The following is a 24549-nucleotide window of genomic DNA, read 5'->3' on the forward strand; positions in this document are numbered from 1 at the left end:
ACCATCTAAATCGTTCTGCTCCATACAACAATCAGACATCAAGTACTCAGAACTTCAGAATTACTTTATCAGAACCAATAACAAAATATACTACCAAAAAAATTTGAAAGCTTCAACGCAAACAACTGATCAAGTGCCATGAAACAACTGCTCGAGTGCAGTATGAGGAACAAAAAATTTCACACATAGGAGCAGTGCAAGCAACCGAAAAGCAAGAAAAAGTGCTAAGGAGCAACTCTTATAAATATAAAATCTGGTAACATCGTGCCTTGCAGAAATGTAAAAATGTCATAACAAAAATCAAGAAAACTTGAGGAAATGCTAAATCCAACAGAAGACAACAAGTCTAGATCTTTCACTTAGAATCCGAGCTTGGTTCTGCGCCAGTGCCTGCGCTTGGCATTGTACCTGAAAAACCAAACACGAAAACCATTACAAAAAACAAATAATGACTTAATGGATTCAGAAACTCACTAACTGTCTCTGCCATCAAAATCAAAAATCACAAAGAACAATACATATTTTTATGTTCCAAAACTCTAACTCACTGCCTCTGCTTAAAAACCACAAAGACAATGTCTCTGCCATAAAATCAAACCACAGAGACAACTACATATTTACGTTTCAAGCTCTTAACTCAACCAACGTAGACAACTACATACATTTTCAGGATTCCGACAACAGTCTCGCCCTAAATCGTCCCACCAGCAATTACGTATTTCTAATTGACAGATCGGAAAGGAAGAAGAAGAAAAAAAAATTGGGAACCTGATAGTGTTGTCCGTACGAAGACGAATCCAGTGAGGAATAGGCCTGTTCTGCCTCATCTTCTTGGCCAGCTTCTTCTTGATCATAAACGACTTGTGCGACGGCTGTTTTGTTTCCATTTCCATTTCCATTTTTCACACGCAGCAACAGAAAGCAATAATCAGTAACTTCGTTCGACTTTCTAACTGATATCAAGCTCTTAATTCAATTCAAACATGAGAAAACGAACGATCGATTGAAACGTCATTCGAGATTTGGGAGAGAGAGAAGTTGCTTACCATCTTGACGTCGTGCGATGTGCAGCAGCTGGAGGGGAAGCGAAGATGAGCTAGAAGAAACGGCGACTAACCTCCTTTTGAACTTATAGAAAACCCTAGTGATGTGATGGCTGGGCTTTTTAAATGATTCACTTCAAAATGAAATTTCTTTCGGCTTAAGGCCCATTTTACAGTTCAGCAAAGATTAAGGCCCACTATATATGTTGTTTACTTGTTTGTTTGTGATGCCAATAAGATTTAGCAGGTCACAATTTTGTAGTTTTGTTTCCAACAAAAATCTATGCTGTTTTCATCATCATCGCATCCAGTTCTAATCTTCAAATAGAATTTCATCAATGTAAGTTACTTACTCTCTTCTTTGTATCTTTCTATGAACTAGCTCCACCATGATAGTAGTGTTATTTTAAAATATATTCATAGAGCAAGCGACTTTTAGCAGGACACCGTACCATTTGTTAATCCTTGCTGCTGAAGATTAAATGAGCGTGTAAAAATGGTTTGTTTTTATCTTGCTTAGGAAATTTCAAATATTATACACTGCTTAGCTTTATTAAATTTGTTTATAGGTCCAAATGGCTCTTCTTTTTAATAGTTTTCGTTACCATTGTTAAATGCAACATTTTTGAAGTAGTGTTCATAGTAATCTTATTTGTTCAAGGTCAAGTTAGTTTTCATCAGGCCGAGTTACGTAACCAATGCTCTAAAATCTTGGTCGAGTGATCCCTAAAGGCCCGTTTCAGACACTAGCAGGATTTTTTTTGTGAAAGAGACAAACGAGTGGAGTCCAGATTTCATCTTGTTCAGGCATGCCAGAGAAAATACGTATAATATTGGGAAAACTTAATAATAAGAATATGATCACAAGAATGAAAACGAATAAATAAAGATTTTGAGATTTGACAGAGAAAATAAAATAGAACTGAACTCTGAAGATTATTTATCAAGAAAAACTCAGTCACTACTCTTAACTAATCATAGTACTCACTGGGATGCAAACAGTTAAGGTGTCTAATAATAACTCAACTTAGAGAACAACATTCTTGTAACCATAAGAAAATAATAGCTGGATCCCTCAGAATTTGATTATTCGTCAAGGTATAATCAGTCACTACTTTTAACATTTTTTATTTATTCATCATCATTGGGATCCAGCTAAGGCAACACAAACTGAATATTAAGCAAACAAGAACTCAATCATAATCATATGCAACAGAAAAGAAAAAGCAGTTGAAAACCCCTCAGACCTGATAGTTTTTAATCAAGAAGATATCAGTCACTACTTTTAACAATTTTACTAATAAGTCATCATAGGGATTTCTGCAACGCTTCAAACCAAACAGAGAAAAACATTTAAGCTCGATTATGAGAAGTATCCAAAAACAGAGCTTATGGACTACGTAGCATCCAAACGAATCCTATCACACCGAACCTTAGTCTAAACGAAGGCAATTAGAAAAGGAATCCACAAAAACAAAAGAATGCGAGTCTTTAGGTACACACAGTGGATTAGGGTTTTTGTTGTAGCTGCGCGGAGGAGAGGAGAGTACTTTGAAAGGTATATATAGGAGGGTCTCATGTGATTCTGAAACAGTAAAGCCCTTAGGGTTAGTTAAGGCCCAACTAAAACTTCCAACTCTCTTTTGTTTTGTATAAAAGAATAATACTTTTTCGGTAAAAGTACTAAAACATGTTATTAACTTATTATTGACTTTCCTGGCTTGTTGCAAGGTACGTATGTACTTGACAGTAACCTGATCTGCAACGAAGAATGTGACAGAGAGTGCAAACACTTCCACATCATACACAGGCTGCTGCGATTTTAAGTACAATCTTTTGGACTTGAAAGCAACTCTTTTATTGTCCCAAAATGATCAGAGGACCAACATATGTAAAAAGAAAGACAAACTTGTTTCAATTGAATTTGATAACATTCAGAAAAGTAAATTGTACAAATATTCAAAAAAAAAATTACATCCAAAACATACAAGATGAAAGTCGAATTCACACATTCTTTTGGCAGATTTTGATGATTCTCCTATAACAATGAAAACCAACCCAAAAGGGTTGTTAACACTTGTGAATAAAATACAAGGACCCTCAGTTCATATACAAATATATATAGTTAGCTTTTCGAACAATGACAAAGAATCATGTCTTCACACGCTTACGCTTTCTAATCTTGAGCTCCAGATGCAACCATGAGAAGGGAACTCGATATCTTTGTTACTTCAAAGGACAAAAAGAAGCAGAACAAGGAGGATTACCGGTTGATATTGATCTGGCATGTGAAGGCTTATTATTATTATTATTAGCTACCCTTGAATCAGATGAAGAAGCTAAAGGACCCGATCTGCTTCCCGCCTTCTTTTTATTCTTCTTCTTTTTATTCTTTTTACTTGATCCTACTTCCAAGAGCTTCCCGTCTTTACCTACCTGCTTCACTTTCATCTCGTTCAAGCTAGCCGGTAACACACAGTTGCACATGAAACCTTTTTACATTTCATAAACAAACAGAAAAAAAAAAGTAATTCAATGCTCCTCCTCCTCTTAAGATTAGTGATAAACAAACAGAAAGTTTCTAATTTAATACCTAAGCGAGCAAGACGGTTGACCCAGTTAGGGATTGACTTTTGAGTAAGTTTTAAACAAACATCGTTGCAGAAATGATTACAGTTCCTTGTGATGAGGTGGTATTTACTCCCCTGATACTCATCTGCTAGCTCCTCCATAACGCTTCCAACTTCTTTGGGCTTCATCTCCGTCTCACCCACCAGGATCGATTTCCTGAATGTGAAACCAGGACACTTCTTTGGCTCCACTTTGAAAATCCCTGTGCTTGAATGCTCGTGCGCCCCGTATCCATACTCAACCCCATGAACTACACACACACAAAACCAAAAAAAAAACAAAAAAAAAAACAAATGAGCTCTTGACCAATGGGAGCAGTAGAAACATTCAGTTATCGATGTTCAAACCAACCAAACATAAAAGAAAAAAAAAACACTACACATATCAAGACATCACATCTATCCTGAAAAGAATATCTTTCTCAACTATTCTCACCCATCTCAATGTTAGAATCCAACAAAACTGAGAAATGATTCTCCTTTTTTAAAAAAATAAATTAATTAAATGAAGAATCAAAGGCAGAACATAGAGAAAAAGATAGAACCTTGGAGACCAGAGTGATAAATGCCGATTCCGAGCCAGTAACCGTAGACATTCATTGGGGTGAGATCGTAAACATTGAGATAAACAGGCACCGATCCTGGATTCTTCTTCTTCCGTTTCACGAAGACGTTTCTGCAAAACATCATCTTCTTTTTTTTTGTCGCCTCCCTCCTCCTCAATCCATCGCGAAGATAAAGAGAGAGAGAGAGATCGATAGCAACGTATAATCGACGATAAATTGGAAGGATCCGATCAGGAAATCGGAATTGCGAAGACTCTCGAATGTTCAAGGGTTCTCGTTCGTCTTCTTCCTCCTCTCTTGTTGTTACCGTATTTTCCCCCTTCCCTTTCTGTTAATTTTCTGTTACATTTGTTTAATTATTTTTTTTAACGCATTGCATTTAATATTAAAAAAATATTAGTTAAACCATTTATATATGGAAGCCCATTTTAAGTTTGTTTGCATTGGTATTTAAAGCTCGCTACTTGCCTGCGGCTATTGGGTACCTAAAAAGCCCATTTATCGATCGGTTTAGTTATTTCGATTCAAGATGATGCAGAAGCTGTACCAAAGTAAAATTTTTGACCTTATGAATGTTGACAAACCTCACAAGAGAGAATGTTGGAACACAATTGCATTGTCTTCTTCTGTTTGCAGAAATTCCGGTTATCCTTGAAGAAAATTAACAACGAAGCTAATCACATGGACTCACATTTCAAGCAAATGAGTTCTCTCAAAGGACTTCGCAGCTTCCACCACCACCGTCCCATACCTTTTGGATCCAATCAGTTCCATGGTGGCTACGCAACCATGAGGCATTACCATTCAAATAGGACCTTTGCAGGAATGCGGCCGGAACAGAGCCAAGCCGAGTTCTCGGAAGGAGATTGGGTTTGAGTGACATAAGAGCTCACTCAAAACATGCCATATGATATGAGAATCTGTTTTTTTATTTTTCTCTTTGTCAGCATGAGGGTGTTTTATTAAGAAGACACAAGTCTTTGGTTCTGTCTTTTTTTTGCTCTCTCTTCTTTCTTTGTAAGGGAACCGTGAGCTCTTGTTTACAAGTTTCCTCACTGGTTTAATAAATACTAGATCATGATCCGCGCACCGGCGCGGATTTATCTTTTGATTCACATATTTTATATACATGTTGTATATTATTTGAGATTTATAATATAAAAAAGTTAGAATGATCCCGAATCAAAAAAAATTGACCCGGACAAAAAAAATCAAATACCTACTTAGATCCAAATGTTGAGAACTCAAAGAACTCATACCTAAAATGAACAGATTTATACCCGACCCAGTGAGCTAAATTTCAAATATAATATCTTTTGTTATATTTTTAATTCATTTTTTGGGTTGGTGAGATTTACTATTTATTCGAAAGATTTTTGGCTAACTTAATGGTATATATTCGTAGGTGTCTTTTTTCTGAACAGGAAAAAAATAGAATTGGGTCTTGATTAAATTTATCTTATATAACAAATTGCTGCTATAAATATTTTTTATAAAAACTAATTTGTAACAGTAATATCATTTTTGTTATAAATTAGTATATCATGGTTTATAGATTCAAAGTATAGAGTTAGTCGTCTTCATAGTATTGCTAATATTGATAGATGCAAGTTAATGAATACATATAATATATTGTATTATTAGTAATCTGTCGTATAGTATTATATGTTAGTAGATGTATTATTAATAATCTATCTTATAGTATAATATGCTAGTGGATGTATCTAGCTTATAGTAAAATATATGCAATATAAGGAAACATACGTAGTAGATATAATAATAAGGTAAGAAGTAAAAAACTATGGTAATGGTTGATATTAGTTATTTATAAAAAGACATGTCTAATAATAAGTAGATTAATATAACATTAATTACATAAGGTCCAACTTTAAAATCTACCTAGAAGAAGTAATATTTCTGTTTTAACAAGATAGATGTGCTTCACGTTACACCGGTATTTCGTCTAAAATAATTTGGTCACGTCAACTATAAATCATCAATAGTACAACACGTTATGAGCATTAATAAGTCTATAATAATTTCAAATTTGAATCTATTTTAGTCTACAAATCATCAATTTTTTTTTGACTAAATACAAAACATCAATTTTATAAATCGTTATGAACATTCTTTTAAAAGAGACACTTGGAATTTTATTGCAAATGGAACCATTAGAGGGAACAGTTTATTATCATATAGTTCAACCATGAACTCTTTTGATCAAAAAGAAGAAATCTATCAACTCTTTCTCTTAAAATGTTTTTTTGTTTTGTAAAATTTAAATTTTACACTACATTAATTTGCATTAATACCACGGTTAGTCCATTTTATCAGACTCTCGGTTTTCACAGCTATACTCGATTTTGATGGTCAATTAAATCTCGAGACATAGATTTAGGGAAGTATTCATTTCTGTTTTAATTATGGTAATAATAACTAAAATTCCATTTTCTGCCTTGAATACTTAGTACAATATCTAAAACATATCTCAAAATCTAATTACATATATACAGAATCATAAACATAAATACTTTTCCGTTTGTACTCATTAATTTCTGTTTCTTTTTCGATCTTCTTTCCTTTTCAAATAACATAATTATCCAAAACATAAAATCAGTTTAGACCAAGAGGCATGTAGTGAAATCGGGTATGTACCGAAACCGAAATATTCCTTTTATGATTCTGGTTTGAGACACAGCCGGTTTACCAGTTTCTCCAGTATTCTATTCATAATATTTTGGAACAGTGAGAATTATTTTCGGATAGACTTATATCACACTCTTGAGCAATGAATTTTTGAAAATTTTCATATGAGAACATATAAACCGAAACGACGCTTGGTCAAAACCGAACCGGTCAGGCTCATAATTTTGACTTTGATTATATAGTCAATGACAAAACTATGTTCCATAAGGCGCGTAACTCTCACGCTCAAATGATTGATCGTTCCACTGAATTTTATAACAGAGCCTTGTCCGAAAAAACAGAAATGGTTAATAATTTATTTTGGAAATGGTTAGAAATTAAAAGAGAAAATTTCCATAAATGAGTTTAATTTTGATAATAACACGGGAGTTTTCATTACATATATAGCTTAGATTCTTCTCTGCACTCTTCCTTTCTCGTCAGAGGAAAAAGAAACTACTCTTTTTTACATAAAACTTTTGGTTTCTTCTGCCCAATAATTCTAACGTTGTCCTTCTTCTACTTCGATTCCTACTTCTTTTTGTTTTCTTTTTCTGTTGAAAAACAATCTGTGAGATGACAATGGAACAAGATATTGAAGCTATGGACCAGTTTCCACTAGGGATGAGAGTTCTTGCCGTTGACGATGACCAAACTTGTCTCCGTATTCTCGAGACTTTACTTCACCGCTGCCAATACCACGGTCCCCTTCTCTCTCTCGTGTCATGTTTTCACTATAGATTATTTTCAGCTATTTGTTGAGAAACGACTTTCTAGATTTTGATTTAGCTTTTATATTTGATTATTCACTTCAGGGCACCATATTTACTCTCGTATTTCGTTTCTTGTCAAACACCATCAAATCGTTTCTTACGTAGATTAATATGTTCTTAAAACATGAGATTTAGGAATCTATAAGATTTAATTAGATACATCCAAAAGTTTCAGATTTTAATTTCTTCACATGTGTCACTAAGCTCATTAGTTCTTCTTGCTTAACATCTTCTAAGTTAGTTACTTTTAAAACAGTATATTACTCTGTTAAAAAAACAGAGACTTTTGGGAAAATTATTAAAGATTTTGATTGCTCTGTCACAAAACTCATGAATAAGTCTCTCTTGCTCTGTATAAAAGACTTAAAGACTTTTGGGGGTAATTGTATGTTGTGCAGTTACAACAACGGATAAGGCACAGACCGCACTGGAGTTGTTGAGGGAGAACAAGAACAAGTTTGATCTCGTGATTAGCGATGTTGACATGCCAGACATGGATGGTTTCAAGCTGGTTGAGCTTGTTGGTCTTGAAATGGACTTACCTGTCATAAGTACGTCCAATTTAGTTTCTGTTTGATTTCTTTTCATGCTTCCTAGAGAGAATGTTTTTTTTGTCACATGATGATTGTTTGTTGCAGTGTTATCTGCGCATAGCGATCCAAAGAATGTGATGAAAGGAGTCAAGCACGGTGCCTGCGACTATCTCGTTAAACCGGTTCGAATCGAGGAGCTCAAGAACATATGGCAACACGTGGTGAGGAAAAGCAAGTTCAAGAAGATGATAAAGAGCATTGTGACTACTAATTGTGTATCTGAGGGAAACTCTGATCAAAACGGGGTGAGGGCAAACAGAAAACGTAAAGATCAGCTTGAAGAGGAAGATGAAGAACAAGAAGAACAAGAAAGAGGGAATGAAAAGAAGCCTCGTGTTATTTGGACGCGAGAGCTGCACAATAAGTTCCTAGCAGCCGTTGATCATGTGGGCGTTAAGAGTAATGTTTCTTGATCTCTCCTCTCTCTCTCTCTCTATATAACTCTAGTTTTCTAATTAGTTCTCTTTGTAATCATTTTCTTATTGAAAACTTAAAATGATGCAGACGCTGTACCAAAGAAGATTCTTGAGCTGATGAATGTTGACAACCTCACAAGAGAGAATGTTGGAAGCCACCTTCAGGTGATTTGACCAATGATTCTTCTGATTCTAATATGGTTTCCATTTAACACAACTGCTCTGTTTGCAGAAATTCCGGTTAGCCTTGAAGAAAATAAACAATGAAGCCAATCAACAAGCTAACCTGGACTCACAATTTACACAAATGAGTTCACTCAAAGGACTTGGCAGCTTCCACCACTACCGTCCCATACCTCTTGGATCCAGTCAGTTCCATGGTGGAGCCGCAACCATGAGGCATTACCCATCAAATAGGACCTTGGCAGGAATGTTCTCATCATCGCTTCCTCGTAACCACAATGATGGAGGTTACATGCTTCAGGGAATGCCACTTCCTCCACTAGAAACTCTTCATATAGCCAATAACAACAACAACAACAAGGCTTTTCCGAGCTTTACTTCACAACAAAGCTCTCCGCTAGTTTCTCCCAATAATCACTTTGTTCCTGAGGGTCACCAGGGGTTTTCTCCTCACTTGGAGATCAACAAACGTCTTGAAGACTGGTCAAACGCTGTGTTGTCAAACAACATTCCACAGAGTAATCTTCATTCAAAACCAGATGCCTTGGAATGGAACTTGTTCGGCAACTCAACCAGCCCAAACCTGGATACAACAAATCAGACGTCATTCTGCAGAGACACAGATTTTGGATCCCCAAATGCTGCCCAAGCAGACTCTTTTGATCCATTACAGATGAAGCAGCAGCATGAAAACATCTTAAGTCCTATGACAGTTGCTCAACTGTTGAGAAGTAGCAGTGGTAATGAAGGGTTATTCATGGGACAACAGAAGCTAGAGAACGGCTTCATGGCTTCAGATACCGGTTCCTTGGATGATATAGTCAATTCCATGATGACTCAGGTATAAAACATTTGATTTGCTCTTCTTCTTTTTTCACTTCTAGAATGTGAAGATTAGTTCATTGGATGTAGTAGGAACAGAGCCAAGCCGAGTTCTCGGAAGGAGATTGGGTTTGGGTGGCATAATAGCTCAGCATGAGAGTGTTTTATTCAGACACAAGTCTTTGGTTCTGTCTTTTTTATTTTTGCTCTGTTCTTTCTTTGTAAAGGAAAGGTAAGCTCTGTTTACAAGTTTTTTCATTGGTTTAATAAATACGTGTTTTACGTTTTACAACAAAATTTCATCTAAAATAATTTTCATTGGCCCATTTACCACAGTATGAAAGCTCTATTAGACTTCTCCAACCGAGCTCCTTCAATATGGAAGATACACTGGTCTGGTTGTCGGAGAAGTCGGGTTGTTATTCCACAAAGTCTGGCTATGCGCTGACTAAACTCGCCGGAGAAAACAGAGCTCATCATCAGAATACGGCTCAGTTCAGCTGGAAGGCTAGTATATGGAATATCGATACCTCCCCCAAATTGAAACTCTTCTTGTGGAAATTGGCGAATCGTGCCTTACCTGTTGGGGAAGCTTTGGCCAGAAGAGGGATTGCAGCTACAACAACTTGTAAACGTTGCGGTGCCATTGAGAGTGAGATCCATACCTTTTTCCAATGCCCTTTTGCTGAAAAAGTTTGGGATCTTATCCCGGCGCTGCACAAACCGATTAGCTCAACCTCCAATATTCTGAACCTCATCGACATCAGCAAGAAGATGATCACTCTACCACCTGCAGGTATCACTAAACCTCTGTTCCCCTGGCTGTTATGGAACCTATGGACATGCAGGAATCAACTCCTGTTTGAAGACAAAAAGTTCTCTGAGGTTGAGGTCCTAAACAAGTCAATCAGAGACGCAAGGGAGTGGAGTAATGCCCAAGCCATACCTGTATCAAATCCTCCAGCTCCCCCGCCTCCTAGCGCTCTCAATTACTCTTCCACTGCTACTGCTTGTTTTACAGATGGAGCGTGGGATAATGTCACTAAAACTGGCGGGATGGGATGGTGTTTCCATGATCACTTGGGTTCAGTAACTCTACAAGGTGCTGATGCAAAGAGATATGTCGGCTCTGCTTTGATGGCAGAGACTCTAGCTCTTAAAATGGCACTGACAACCGCAGTTCGCAATGATATCCTCGACCTGAGGTGTTTTTCAGACTCTCGCAGTCTTGTTTCTCTGCTCACGACAAATACATCCGTTGTTGAGCTCCAAGGGATCCTCCACGACATCCGCGTGTTGAGTAGTTCCCTTAACTCTATCTCTTTTCATTACATTTCTCGTTTAGAGAATGGATTTGCGGACGGGCTAGCTAAGTCTGCTCTCGCCCTTTGTATGAACTCACCTCCCTCGATGGAGTAACTATCTAGTTTCTAATGAATGAATGAAGTATGGTTTGAACAAAAAAAAAAAAAAAAAAAAAATAATTTGGTCACGTCAACTATATCATCAAATACTATAACACGTTTTATTAGTTAGACTATAATAAAATCAGATTTGAATCTATATTGGTCTACAAAATCACGTATTCTTACTGCTGAATACATTCTTTTAAAAAAGACACTTGGCAATATTCATGGACCTGGCAATACTCATAGACACTAGGCAATATTCATGGACCTCTGATGCCATACACATCCAACTATCCAAGTAAAAAAACAGAGTCGGTTGTAAACATTATGGAGTAAATTGATAAATTGTCTAGAATATGTTTGATTGGGTTTTCAGATTAATATTGGCTTTTGCTAGAACTTGTTTAGTACATTTATTTTCTTAGATGCTCGAGTTTGCTAGCTACATATTGTAATACTAGTATTTAAGGGAGCATTTTTTATTTTGCGTGTCTGTTCAGGTTCCAACAGAAGCCTCCTTTCTTGTTTCCTTGATTAGGACCATAAGAACAACACTGGCATATTACTGCATGACTTCATCTTGAGCCTACGTTATCACATCATGACTTTTCGTTTTCTATTATCTGCAACATTTCCAAGCACTTATGAACAAATGCAGAGATTATAACTCATATAATTAGTTAAGGAAGCACTGAAACTTTTTTTTTTTTTAATAACCCAGTATCCGACCACTAAGCGTGATCGACTAGCCCACCGGGCTTATGTCCATGCCATTACAGGAATTTTTAAGCCTCCACTTAAGGGCCCCTGGTTACGCGAAGTGGTCTGGGAGGCGAGAGAAACCCATGTAAATTCTTTCGTGGCCAACGCGGATCGAACCCAGGGCGGGCACTCCAGCCGGAGTTCCTTTACCACTAGGCCAACACGCGTTGGTTTAGCACTGAAACTTTTTTTACCTAGAATGTGGATTTTCAGTTTTAACACCAACCCCCATGCAATAAGCCAGATTTGTGATCTCTTCTTCGTTTGCTTCCTGGGTACTTCCACATTATCTTCAATGTCATCATCATCAACTGCTTCAGAGGCCTCAGTCTTTCTCATCTTCTCCAACTGTAGAATGAATAAACAGAGAAGTATTCTATCAATATGATCACTATTAATGTATCTTAAGAACATGTTTTCTCATTTTACATTTAACTTCTCAGTGGAAACGTTATTCATGGGCTAACCAAGTGTGTACCTTTGCCATAAATCATTTGTTCATGTCAGGCGAATGAGAATAGAAACTCATTGTCTTCTTTAAGGAAGGATTGAACTGATGTGCCTTGTATCTAGAAAATCTGATGAAACAAGTAAAACATTCTTGCTTAGACATCAAACAATTAAATGTTCATGTGCACATTAGAGCATCGTAAAAATGAAAATAACAATGGGTGGGAGATGTTCTTATGTTGGTTCAAGTCATGAAGCGAATAGGTAACTATAATTACTAGAAATATTATGCTTTTATAAACCCAAGGTATATATATTAATTAAAGCAAATCAGAAACCAGTTGATGTGCCAATGGACACGGTAACGTGACGTACAGACTATGATACGTCATGGAGAGTTGCTTGGTAATAATGTAACCAAAGTGGGAATCAAAGCATGTTTCAAATTGAACTGAACCCGCGTTACTAGTTACTTACTTTCCGGTTCATAAATCCAATTCAGTTTAACGTGCCAAGAATTTAAGTTAGGCCAGGAGGCCCAACAAAAAAATTCGAACAGACAATTGGGTGGTCAACTGATCAAATTAAAAGTATGGAGATAAATAGATTGAGAAATAAAAGTTGAGAGGTCTAAAGTCTAAATCTGAGGTGAACAAGAAGGACAAAAGCGAGAGGCAAAGTAAGTTGCGATAAGAAAAGGAGCCCTAGAGTCTGTACGCTCTTAACGAGTTTGCTTGCAGTTAGGTGGAGATCGGGAAGATGTACGATGTTATGCTGGATGAGGCCAAGCTGTGGCTCGACGAACGGAACGTGGAATCGTCTTCTTCTCCGCCTGCACTACCAGTAAAAGAAGATTCTGGCCACGACTACGAGTATGATTCAGCCGAGGACGAGATGGATCCGGTGGAAGAGGCCAAGTATCATCAGCAAGTCAGGGATTCCGATGTAATTCTCCTAAACCTTTTTTTTTCTTTTTTAGGGTTTTGGATTATGATTTTTTGAATTTTTTGTGCGTAGGGTTTCGACGTTGATTTTTGCTATCATCCATTTGGTGGGATAATGCCCTGTGGATGTAATGAATCCGACACAGTGTTGGCTAAGCTCGGACTCCACTGTTACAATATTGACAATGTAATTTAAAAAAAAAAATATCTCCTTTTTTTCTTTTTTCTTTTACGCTTGGTGTTTGATGAGTTAACATCAGTTCTTCTTTATTGTATGTAAGGGGAAAAAATTGCAATTCAGGGCTGTAAAGAAAGTTAACGCAGAAGCCGTTTCATTTGTGAATTACTATATTACTTTGGAGGCCGTGGATCCAGACAACAACCATTCACCTGTTGCTTTCCAAACCTGTGTTTGGGATTCTGCCACCGAGAACAAAGAGCGCTTGAGACTGATCACTAAACAATGCAGGATAAAGCCTCTAGGGCCTGCTGCTGGTAGTCTCTTTTTCTTTTTGTAAGGAAAAGTTTTCTTTTGTTACTTCTGGCAGATTAGTTGTTTGTTTCATAATATTCTAGGGTCATAGCTAGGTGTCTTCTTCTTTTGAATATGAGTTAATCATTACGTTACAGGAAATACCGATGCAGAACGTCGTACCTCATGGCTATGGGACCGAGATGCTGTAGATGAATTCTACACATGTAGGATGCCCAATTGGCTACAGGATGATGAACTTACCGGACCTAATAAGCTTCAGTTTCATGAGGTTTGTGTGTTTCATTTGGAGTTGATGACCTTTACCCGATTTTTCATTATGTGAGAGCTGTATGTATCACAAGTGGTTTATTTGTTTCAAAAATTTGCAGGTGAAGGACTCAGAACTGCAGGATAGCGAATGGCTCAATCTATACGCTGAAATTGCATTGTCCTCAGAGCGGCCCTCTTACATGGTAAGGATTTAAAAAAAAAAACATAGTGTAGAGATTGTGACGTTCATTCATAAACTCTTGCCTTGTCTCAACAATAGTTTTTTTTTATCTGACTTGCAGGAAACTGATTTGCCGTTGGAGGTGAAGAAAGTGGTGGTGCGTACAAAGGAAGATGTGGAGCCGAGCATGAAGCTGAAATCGAGCAATGCAATCTTCTACATGACTTTCAAAGCCCACAGGGGTCCTGAGTGGAAAGCTATCATAAGGCAAACAAGGGATGGTATACAAGGACACGTGTGCCTTGAAGTTACATGCATGCATGTTGGGAAAGTAGTGTGATGCTGAGATCTAGAAAGAAATGTCCTCCTCCTCTTCTCCTGTTTAATGTATTGGATCTTTTCATGTTTAAGTTGCTAATTATTGTGTGTGAATAAAGTCAGCTAACTTAGCTAAAATATAGTTTATATTAACTTATTTTATACAAATTTAATATGTCCATTACATATATTTATACTATAATGATATATTGAAGTCGTTGTTGATGTACATAATACAACATGAAATTGAGAAAGAATAACATCGTATGCAATTCTCAATCCTTGGATCAATCTCGATGGCAGTGACTTAAGCTCTGTTGGAAAGTTGATTATAAAGAGTATTATCCTCGCCCGTTCTTGAGATTCATTTGACTTCGAACGTGTATTCAATAAATTTAATAAGCTTATATATATATATATATATATATATATATATATATGTTGCAGATGATAATATGAAGTTTTTATGTACTGACCAATGCGCAGTGGCGAAGCCACAGCAAAGACAAGGGGTGCATGTGCACCCATATTTAAAAAAAAAATTATATTTTGTATGACAAAATGAAAGAAAAATACTGGATAAAAGAGAAAATTGTTTTTATTGCACTCAGTGATTCACGTTATACACTTTGTGCACCCATATAAGGCCATAAGAAAGTATATTTAGATTCACCCTGGACCAATGCATTTGTGGCATATAAGCCTAAACGAATAACGATGAAACAAGGACATACATTGAAAGTCCTATATCAAAATCGTTAGAACTTTCGGCAGTCATCAACGTGGGGCTATATGCGGAACAACGGAAGATGTAGTAGATGTATCCCTCTTTTGTTTTTTTTTTGTCACACGTATCCCTCTTTTGTTATTATTGTGTTCTACTTGCCAAAGTGCATGCCGGAAAGGAATCTTTGATTATACGTGTGAGTTTAACACCGGTATTAAGAATACTTAAAAGCATTCAATACCGTTTTATATAAGTTCAGCATTTAATATTCCGCTTGAGTTCGTCTTGTCGAATAGCAGTATCATTTTCGTCTTCTGGACCAGTTCGGACTTTTTTTTGGGTTGGCGTGATTCGTCAATGTTTTTGAGTGATCTCCTATTAACCAGCTCGAGATGTATATTTGGCATTGATGATGTTTGTAAGGGTTCTATCATTTGATAGTGTTCCGAATTTACATACCCCAGCCCATAAAGTTGTTTGTGTGTGTTGGTTAATGCCCATAAGCTTTTTACATGCTATTGCATATCATATTTTTCTGATAAATGTTTTGCATATCAATGATATCATATGTCGATGTCTATTTTCTCACTATAGTATCAACGTTCGATTTTGCTATAAATTTTGTATGTCCATAAGTTATAGGTTGACAAGTTCAACAGGACGTGAATTTTGGTGACTATAATAAATGGTGTTTTACGACTTACGAGTAAAACAATCTATTCAATGTTCTTCTCCTTAAGTCAGACAAAGCTTCCACGCGCGTAGACCTTTATTATGTTTCACTCAGAATTATCATGCGGCGTACCCTTTGCCTTGCACTGTCTCTTCCCAATCTCCCCTCATTTAGTTTTACTTGAAATCTATTTATTTTGATATAAATCATATATTGTATTACTAGTTATAAGCATTTTAAGCTCCCAGTAACTAAACTCCCGATGGTAAAATTAATATAAAATACAGATATTTGTTACATTTTTTTTTTAAATTATATAGAAGTATACTGGCCCATATAAGTAGTCTAAACTAGTCACGTGTTGTCATATTTGTTACATTTCGAAATTAAAAATACGTTATGACTATAAAATCGATACTAATTAACAGAGATTTACATGTTATTCTAGAGTATTTAAAAAAAAAACAACACGAAGTCTTTATCGTGAGTGTTTCTGGTCGATTCTGATACTCCAAACCAAAATCAAAATAAAGAATAGTAGTTTTGTCCATGAAGATGTAAGTTAAGCATATGAAAATGTGGAGCAAAACAATTTTAATACTGGATGGATACTCCATGAGATCTGTAGTTGGTTGAGTACAACTGATTGGGTGAGTACATGAAGTTGAGTGCGATCCAGAAGAAGGTTGAGAATTGAGAGAGTTGTGTGAGCAAACAACACCGATGAATCATTGTAGAATACTCCCAATGGTTGTCCATTACGTCAGATGAGTGTGAAGTTTTTATTGCTAGAAAATAAATCAATAAAATGTGGTATATATCTAAATGATTATTTTAAGAAACAAAGAAATGACCTCAACAGTATCACTTTATTATCCAACATAACACGATGGGACTTGTATGAGAAGCTTCACTGACACATTTATAAATCTTAACGGTTGAAATCAGTAATGGTCTCACCGTTCTCTTGTACTCTCCTCTAGCATTTCTCTTTCTATTATTTTCTTTTTTTTTGTGCAAACGGGCTTTTATAATTGATTAAGAAATGTTAATGGCCCATAAGACCTGTTTAGCCACAAAGTCGGCCCTGACATTGTTTAGCCTAGGAATGAAATTGAAACTAATCGACTTGAATGAAAAAGCAGAATGGTAGATGTCTCGAAGGATTCCAAAAATCTCCGTCTTCATCTCTTTACGGTTGATGATATTGATGAGAGTTTGAGAGTCTGAGGAGAGTGAGATTTCTTCGATCCTGCAAGAGAGGGCAAAGTTTATGGCTGATCGGACAGCCAAGGCTTCTGCCATAAGGGGCGACGACACATGCAATGATGTCGTTGAGTTTTGTGTTGTTGAGACCCGATCATCAATCACCCAACCAAGTCCTGCTGCACCAGTCGAGGCGTTCCAGGCGGCGTCTGTGTACACCGCTGTCACTCCGAGGCGTCTAGGGTTTGGTTCGGTTCTGATCAAAGGTTTCGGGATGGCATTTTTCGGCGGAGGTTGAGCCAGCTTCCATTCTCGTCCATCTACGATGGCTTTGAGTATTGTCTCCTCCGGTGTGAAAGCCCTTTTTTGGAAGATCAGCTGGTTTCTAGAGGTCCACAGGCACCAGATTATCGAAGCTGCTAGGGTTCCTTCATCTAGTCCTATCGGGGGAAGCGAGGGGAGTTTCCTTATTAGCTCCCATCCTTCATGCTCAGAGATGATCTCCAATGGTCTGATTGGGGATTTTAGAGGCGTTAGTTCCCATACCTTTCTCGCAAATGGGCAATGGAACAAGAGGTGAGTAACTGTTTCAAGTTCATTGCATCGATGACATAGAGGGCTCACTGAGATGTTTCGGATTGCAAATTGTTCTCCTACTGGTAGTGCACTCTGTAGGGATTTCCAGATAAATATCTTGATTTTTTCTGCTGTTTTTATGTTCCAGACGTTGGCTATCCAATCTATTGATGCTTCTGGATGCGGCAGAGTTGGTGGTGGCGCCTCTTCAATCTGTGCTCTGTAGCCTGATCTGGTGGTGTAGTCGCCCGTGGGGTTCTTTAGCCACACCAGTTCATCAGGTAATCCCTCTGTACTCGGCTTGAGTTGTAGGATTTGATTCTTGTGGAAGGGTAGTATCTGTTCAATCATCTCTAAGTTCCACTCTGATGAATCTGGCAGTAGGAGGTCAGATACTTTGAGTGAGAGATGTGCTTCTAGCGCCGGTCCCATAGGTCGTGATTGTTCTCTACAAGATAGCCAATCATCACTCCAGACGTTGACTGATTCCCCGTTTCCGATGACCCATCCTAGCTGTTTAGCGAGGAGGTCTCTGCCTATTAGGATGCTCCTCCAGCCGTGGGAGCAAGAGGATGGGGGTTTGCATTGTAAGAAGTTCTCTGATTGGCAGTACTTGCCTAGGAGGCAGCGAGCCAGGAGGCAATTTGGATTCTTTAGGATTCTCCATCCCAGTTTAGCAAGCAATGCGTCATTAAAGGTGGTAAGGTTTTTGAAGCCTAGACCTCCTAGCTTTTTTGGTTTTGACATTTTTTCCCATGATATCCATGCCATTTTGTGTTTTGCAGGGTCATCATCCCACCAAAATCTCGTCAGAGTGGATTGGAGATTGGCACATAGGGACTGTGGGAGTTTGAAGCAAGACATTGCGTGGGATGGCATCGCTGATAGGACGCTTTTGATCATGGTGCATTTCCCTGCGCTCGAGAGGAATTTTGACGACCAACTTACTGCACGTTGCTTTACTCGATCCAGGATTGAAGCAAAGACATCCTTCTTTTTCCTGCCGAAATGCTCAGGGAGACCCAGGTACTTCCCCATTCCTCCATCTTTGTCGATACCAAGAGTAGTTTTCATAAGAGTACGCGTCGAAGGATTGGTACACTTAGAGAAGAAAACAGACGACTTTTGCTTGTTTATTAGTTGGCCTGAGACTGCCTCATAGACACTTAGGATTTTCTTCAGGGACTCAGCGTTTTTCATGTTTGCTTTGCAGAAAAACATGGTATCATCGGCAAAAAGGAGGTGGGTGATCTTAGGGCTGTGTGTTGCGATTGCTATCCCTTTTAGGAGGCCATTGTTCTGCGCTTTCAAGCATAAACCGGAGAGGACCTCACTGCAGAGGATAAACAGGTAAGGAGAAAGAGGGTCCCCCTGTCTGATCCCTCTTCCCGGTTTAACAAACCTCTGGTTGCACCGTTGATGATGAATGTATAGCTAACTGATGTGATACATTGCATGATTAGTTCGATAAACTGTTGCTTGAAATTCATCTTTGTTAGGACTTGATAGATAAATTCCCACTCTAGCCTGTCGTAGGCTTTGCTCATGTCTGTCTTGATTGCCATTGAGAAGTGTTTCTCTGCTTTTGAGCTCTTTAGATAGTGTAGGATCTCGTGTGTAATTAACACGTTGTCTGATATAGCTCTTTTGGGAACAAACGCAGATTGAGTCTCAGCGATTAGGAATGGGAGCAGTGGTTGCAGACGGTTGGTGAGCAGTTTTGAAATGGTCTTGTAGTAGACATTGCAGAGAGCAATAGGTCTGTACTCTGTCACCTTTGTAGCTCCCTTTACTTTTGGTATTAGTCTGACATGGGTTTCATTTATTGTTCTCGGCATGCAGCCGGATGTGAAGAACTCTTGGACTTCACGGATGATATCTTTACCCACCACATTCCAATTCAGTTGAAAGAAACAGGCTGAGAATCCATCAGGGCCAGGGGCCTTTTCCGGATGGATTGAGAAGAGGGCCTCCTTTATTTCTTCCTCCAGCGGTACGGCAACTAGTTTAGCATTTTGTTCATCCGTTATTTTTGGGGTGATTGCTTCTGCGACTACTTCCTCCATTAGTTGAGGGTTGTAGATCCCTGGGGTGAACATCTCTTGGAAGTATTCTTGAATTGTAGCTGCAATCTCCTCTTCTTTATAAACCTGTTTGCCCTCTGCATCCTCTATGACTGCAAATTTATTGATTGCTTTTCTTTTCTTTGTAGAGGCGTGGAAGAAACCGGAGTTCTTGTCTCCTAGGTGGAGCCAGAGTTGTCTGCTTCTTTGTTTCCAGAAGTTCTCCTCCGCCTTGTAAGCTTCATTTAGTTTCTTCTTCAGATTTTCCAGTAGGTTTTCATCTGGTTGGATAGAGATTGTTTGTTCCTCTATTGTGGCCTTTAGTTTCTCCATTTGTGCTAGGTTCGCTTCCCTTTGTTTCTTTGACCAACTGATGATAGCTGTTCTACACGCATCTATCTTTTGCTTGACTTTTCGTTGAGTATCGCTTAGCCATGTGTCCTTTATCATGCTTGAGACTTCTGAGTTGGTGTTGAGACGACGGTCATAACGAAAAATTCCTTTCTTCTTCTTACGCAGGGGCTCGAAGTAAGTGATCAAAGGTCTGTGGTCTGAGCTATCGAAACGGAGGTATTCACACCTGCCCGAGGGGTATAGCTCAGCCCATGAGCTGTTGGAGAGGGCTCTGTCCAGCCTGCATTTGACGTTGTGCGTTCCTCTTTTGCCTTTCCAAGAGAGACATTCACCGCTGTGTTGGAGATCATAAAGGTCTCCTTCAGAGAGGAAGGATCTAAAATCAGAGAACGAGGATTCCGGTCTCTCAGGGCCTCCTTCTTTTTCATCGTTGCAGGAGATGTCGTTGAAATCTCCGGTGACAAGCCATGCGGAGTCTCGTAGCAGGGCTAGTGATGTTAGGTAATCCCATGTTTGCTTTCTACGTTTTTTATCAGTGTTCCCATAGACAAAAGTAGCATAGGAAATATTGCCTTCATAGGATAACTTTGTATCGAAATAATTATTACAGGAGGAAATGATGTCTAGCTGGAGCCAGTCCTTCCATAAGATAGCTAGACCTCCTCCTGCAACTCCGTGTGGGGAGACAGTTTTCAGATTAGAGTAGCCAAGCTTCTCCAGTTTCTTTTCAACCACACGGTGGGGATTTTTAGTCTCCGAGAGAAAGATGATGTCAGGGTCAACTTTTCTGCATATCTCTTGGAATCGTTGAACTGTCCAAGGGTTCCCCAAACCTTGGCAGTTCCAAGCCACTATTTTTAAGGAAGAGGATAGGGCGGAATCTGAAAATCCGTCCCTTTCTTCTTCAGAGGGCGTCCTGAGGTTTGAGCTCTCACTCTTTGAGCTTTGTCAGCTTGAGGTACAGTACTTGGCTCTCCTCTTGAAGTATTGGTCCTATGATTGTTCTCCTCATTACGAGGGATGGGGTTAACAGTTCTCCTTGCAGGTGCTCTAGGCGAGGGAGCAGCTTTTGTCACTCTTCTTTTTCGGGCTCCACCTGTCTGTCTAGAGAGTGGTATAGCCGGGGTTCTTCGAGGGGGTCTGCCTGGTTTTCTTTTCTTGTTTGCATCCACTGATTGTGGGATGGCATTGTCAGGCTGAATATCAGGACCTCCTAGTCGTTGGAGAGCTGATCGTGGTTCGCTTCTTGGTCCTAGCCTCTCCGCTACGGGAATTCTAGGAGGAGTGATCTCCATCTCTCTTGCTGGTGCCTCTTCAAGTGATTGGGAAGCCATAGCCGATCGCACCATGTTTGTTGCAGCTTCTTCGATCTCGCCCTGTTCTTCGGCGACCCGTAGTCTTTCTCTCCTGGCTGCACTCTCTATTGGGTCAGCGCAGGATGAATATTGAGCCATAAAGTCTCTCACTTCCTCTCTAGCTACCTCCAACGCCTCAACAGGGAGGTCCGCAGGTGGTATCAGGGCTAGTTGAGCTGGTGGTAGGTGAGGTCGTGAGGAATCAGAGAAATCATTTGTTTGGTGATCACGGTCTCCACTTGAAAGTTGTTTTGCTCGCCAAGAGTGCATAGGGGGTCTTGATTGGTAGGGGTGATGTCTCCTGTATTCTCTAGAGTGGTAGGAATAGAGGCTGTTGTCCCTTTCTCTGGATTCACGGCGAAACTCTCGATCAGGTATGTTTCTTGCTGTAATTGTTCTCTCCGTAGAAGGAGGATCTCTTTGCCTAGAGGTGTTTGAGTATACTCTCATATCTTTACTGTCTCTCTGATGTTCAGGGTACTCTCGGTGGTTGCGGCGAGGGTTTCTGCCAGATGAGTCTCCTCTTCTCACCTGAGGCTCTCTTGAGGAGTAGGAGTCCTTGCTGTATACCCCTTTAGACGAGCGAGGAGCCACGCTTTGATGGTTACGGCGGAGAGGAGAGCGGCTCGCAGCAGGCAGTTCTAGAGGTTTCTCTGGGCAGTCGTCAACTATGTGACAGAGACTGAAGCAGGTTGTACAGTGGTTATGGAGTTTTTCATACACAGTGAGAGTTCCAACTCCTGGCCATTGCCAAAGTCTAGAGTGGTCTTTTTGATGAGTGGTTGAAGAGCATCTATGAATACTCGCATTTTTGCCGCTGTAGAGGTTATGACCGAGTAGTCAAAAGTTCCTATGTCAGCTGCAATCTGAGACAGGAGATCTGCAGACCATAGGTGGAGTGGGATGCCTTTCACTTCGATCCAGAACGGGATCTGGTTCGGGAACGTGGATGATATGGTAGGCTCCCATCTCTGGATGACTACCATCCAATGGGCAAAATGGTATGGTTGGTTCTCAAGAACCTTGACGAGGTCTCTCTCCGACTCGAACTGGAACTGGAAGCAGCCGTTTCCCAAGTCAGCTCCAATGGGGCGAGTTTCACATTTCCAGTGTTCAGAGAGGAAGGGGATCAGTGACCAAACCCTTTGGAACTTAGGGTTCGTCATTCTTCCCACTAGAGTGAGAGCATGTTTCTTGATAAGTTCAGAAGAGTCAAACGCTGGGACTCTGATTCGTGCCGTTCGGGGAGGCGGAGGTGGGGGTTCAGCCGGCCCTTTTCCTTTTTCTGCATATGATAGGCGTCTCTGCATTTTCTTGAGGGAGGCTTGGACCAGAGATATTTGCTTATTGGTGGGGAGAAGCGTTCTTCACGTGAGAGTGAGTAAGTTTGGAGGAGACAGAGACTTCAAGTATGGAGGGTTTGCAGGACTTTAGACAAAGATTGTTATCAGCTTTCCAATCCATAGATTTCTTTTAGAGTTGTGGGAAGCAAGAGGTTATCGGTTCCTTCCATCGAGATGAGAATCCGGTGAGATTCACGGCTGAGAACGGCAGAGCGGTCCCTCCGACCACGGGTCGGGGGAAGAACCCGGAGTGTAGTACTGCAGGGCTTGTAACGGACCGGAGGTTTATTCCCAAAGAGGGAATAATTTGAAATATGCACGTAAGTATCAGTTGGTTAATAACCAGGGTTGCAGGAGTGCAGAAAGGTAGTAAACTTTCTCGGGGGTTGTGCCTGAGAGAACTTCCTCGCCTAGTTTCTTTCTATTTATGTAATTGTATGACCATGGTCTGACCAGAAGATCATGAAAATCACTAAACAGAATCCAGTTAGAAACGATAATATAAGGTTGGAAAACGTTTTTAAAAATGGTTTAAGTAAAAGATGAATTCAAGGAGTCAAAATTTTTGACTCTATAAATAGTCCGTAATAAAGGTTATATATAAAACTAAAACGTAACAGACTATAGTTATTTTTGTGTGGCAGCTTGGATCCATCTCCTGGGATATACATGTATCATTTAAATGATGTAGTTAAGAGCTTTAATTTCACTTTTATTATTATAGATATCACTGAAAAGATGGGTTACGCAAAAAGTTATATTGGTCCGACAATATTAACACAGATGCTTTTTAAGGTATTAATATTCAAATTTTGGCCATACAAGACATCCAAGAAGCAAGGTTCAGATATTGAGTACACCACTTTGCAACAGTCTTTTCCTAGCCATCTGAAATCATTTGCCGCCGCTAATTTCAAAGAATCATGACATCCCGGTTCTTTATCGATGGCCGAACAATACTTCATCTTAGCAGCTACTTCCGATTGTTGGAACACCAATGCCGTGAGGATTAGGGCTAGCAAGAAAAAGATCGATTTAGATGGGTTAGTATTCATTTTTGGAGGGTTAAATAATGACTAGCTAGTATAAAGAGGACTAGCTAGTATCAGGAGTTCAGATATTTTGTTTCGGTGAATAAATGAGAAAAGTTTACTTTATATATAGAAGATAGATGAAGATAGTATGGCTATAAAAAGAATTCAATGATAACCATTGACTTATTGACTGCTGAAGATAGGGATGTAAAAAAGAAGATACCCATTGACTATAGAAGAAACTGATAAAAAGACATCCCTCATTTTACGGTAATCTTCTCATTTTTCCCTATTGTTAAACATATAAAGGAGCACCAGTTAAGAACTAATAATCTAGAATAGAGGGAAAAGAACAGAGAGAAAAGGGAGTTATGATCTATGAACCAATAAACTCTATTCCTAACAATCAAAACTATTATTGAGAAGAAAAAAATAGAAGTCAAGTAAAAACAGAATCTGCTATATATGACTGTATCAACGATGGCCTCACCGAATCAAAACTCTATTCCTAACAATCAAAACTATTATTGAGAAGAAAAAAATAGAAGTCAAGTAAAAACAGAATCTGCTATTATTTTCTATTAACTGGTTTTTGCGTTAGTTCTTTAATCAGTGATGGCCTCACCGAATAACTTTTTTCATAGCACATTTTAATGAACATAAATAAAGTAAAATACGTATTATACCAACCATAATCC

The 24549-nt window shown here is 38.9% G+C and overlaps 4 protein-coding genes and 2 non-coding genes across 9 annotated transcripts; 2 read left to right on the forward strand and 4 right to left on the reverse strand.

Annotated features, from left to right (window-relative positions):
• Nucleotides 1-209: 209 nt before the first annotated feature.
• LOC108832767 (60S ribosomal protein L39-1) lies at nt 210-1187 on the reverse strand. The gene is made up of 3 exons (XM_018606216.2): nt 1047-1187; nt 769-872; nt 210-408 (listed from the first exon to the last, which is right to left on the reverse strand). Exons 1-3 carry the CDS (start codon nt 1047-1049, stop codon nt 360-362), a joined length of 156 nt encoding a protein of 51 aa, XP_018461718.1. The 5' UTR covers nt 1050-1187; the 3' UTR covers nt 210-359.
• Nucleotides 1188-2112: 925 nt separating this feature from the next.
• On the reverse strand, nt 2113-2195 carry LOC130500876 (small nucleolar RNA R21). Its single transcript, XR_008939385.1, has one exon. It is a non-coding gene; the product is annotated as a small nucleolar RNA R21 (small nucleolar RNA).
• An 83-nt stretch (nt 2196-2278) lies between these two features.
• Nucleotides 2279-2362, reverse strand: LOC130500877 (small nucleolar RNA R21). The gene has a single exon (XR_008939386.1). It is a non-coding gene; the product is annotated as a small nucleolar RNA R21 (small nucleolar RNA).
• Nucleotides 2363-2941: 579 nt separating this feature from the next.
• LOC108832764 (deSI-like protein At4g17486) lies at nt 2942-4610 on the reverse strand. The gene is made up of 3 exons (XM_018606212.2): nt 4219-4610; nt 3637-3924; nt 2942-3535 (listed from the first exon to the last, which is right to left on the reverse strand). The coding sequence occupies exons 1-3, from the start codon at nt 4361-4363 to the stop codon at nt 3270-3272; spliced, it is 699 nt and encodes a 232-aa protein (XP_018461714.1). The 5' UTR covers nt 4364-4610; the 3' UTR covers nt 2942-3269.
• Nucleotides 4611-7318: 2708 nt separating this feature from the next.
• LOC108830348 (two-component response regulator ARR10) lies at nt 7319-11187 on the forward strand. Of its 4 annotated transcripts, XR_008939384.1 has the most exons (7): nt 7322-7627; nt 8096-8248; nt 8336-8689; nt 8795-8871; nt 8939-9730; nt 9805-9943; nt 10048-10186. XR_008939384.1 is itself a non-coding variant. In XM_056995817.1 (6 exons), the coding sequence occupies exons 1-6, from the start codon at nt 7501-7503 to the stop codon at nt 11128-11130; spliced, it is 2586 nt and encodes an 861-aa protein (XP_056851797.1). In that variant the 5' UTR covers nt 7319-7500; the 3' UTR covers nt 11131-11187. The 4 variants fall into 4 exon arrangements, 3 of the variants coding, with proteins under 3 accessions (XP_056851797.1, XP_056851799.1, XP_056851798.1); XM_056995817.1 differs by lacking the exon at nt 9805-9943 and having other exon boundaries at nt 7319-7627; nt 10048-11187; XM_056995819.1 differs by lacking the exon at nt 10048-10186 and having other exon boundaries at nt 7321-7627; nt 9802-10008.
• A 1773-nt stretch (nt 11188-12960) lies between these two features.
• On the forward strand, nt 12961-14659 carry LOC108841318 (UPF0725 protein At2g20620-like). Its single transcript, XM_018614088.2, has 7 exons — nt 12961-13011; nt 13073-13277; nt 13350-13463; nt 13558-13771; nt 13907-14040; nt 14141-14224; nt 14324-14659. The coding sequence occupies exons 2-7, from the start codon at nt 13092-13094 to the stop codon at nt 14540-14542; spliced, it is 951 nt and encodes a 316-aa protein (XP_018469590.2). The 5' UTR covers nt 12961-13011; nt 13073-13091; the 3' UTR covers nt 14543-14659.
• Nucleotides 14660-24549: the final 9890 nt, after the last annotated feature.

This window comes from Raphanus sativus, unplaced genomic scaffold (genome assembly GCF_000801105.2).
Source record: "Raphanus sativus cultivar WK10039 unplaced genomic scaffold, ASM80110v3 Scaffold0053, whole genome shotgun sequence".
NCBI classification, from domain to species: domain Eukaryota; kingdom Viridiplantae; phylum Streptophyta; class Magnoliopsida; order Brassicales; family Brassicaceae; genus Raphanus; species Raphanus sativus.

Coding starts and splice junctions, on each gene's coding strand:
- LOC108832764 (XM_018606212.2), bottom strand. CDS start 4,363: ATGATGTTTTGCAGAAACGTCTTCGTGAAACGGAAGAAGAAGAATCCA. Junction 3,925..4,218: donor TTATCACTCTGGTCTCCAAG/GTTCTATCTTTT, acceptor GTGTGTGTGTAG/TTCATGGGGTTGAGTATGGA. Junction 3,536..3,636: donor CAACCGTCTTGCTCGCTTAG/GTATTAAATTAG, acceptor AAATGTAAAAAG/GTTTCATGTGCAACTGTGTG.
- LOC108841318 (XM_018614088.2), top strand. CDS start 13,092: ATGTACGATGTTATGCTGGATGAGGCCAAGCTGTGGCTCGACGAACGG. Junction 13,464..13,557: donor ACTGTTACAATATTGACAAT/GTAATTTAAAAA, acceptor ATTGTATGTAAG/GGGAAAAAATTGCAATTCAG. Junction 13,772..13,906: donor GCCTCTAGGGCCTGCTGCTG/GTAGTCTCTTTT, acceptor ATTACGTTACAG/GAAATACCGATGCAGAACGT.
- LOC108830348 (XM_056995817.1), top strand. CDS start 7,501: ATGACAATGGAACAAGATATTGAAGCTATGGACCAGTTTCCACTAGGG. Junction 7,628..8,095: donor TCACCGCTGCCAATACCACG/GTCCCCTTCTCT, acceptor TATGTTGTGCAG/TTACAACAACGGATAAGGCA. Junction 9,731..10,047: donor TCAATTCCATGATGACTCAG/GTATAAAACATT, acceptor CATTTACCACAG/TATGAAAGCTCTATTAGACT.
- LOC108832767 (XM_018606216.2), bottom strand. Junction 409..768: donor CGTACGGACAACACTATCAG/GTTCCCAATTTT, acceptor TTGGTTTTTCAG/GTACAATGCCAAGCGCAGGC.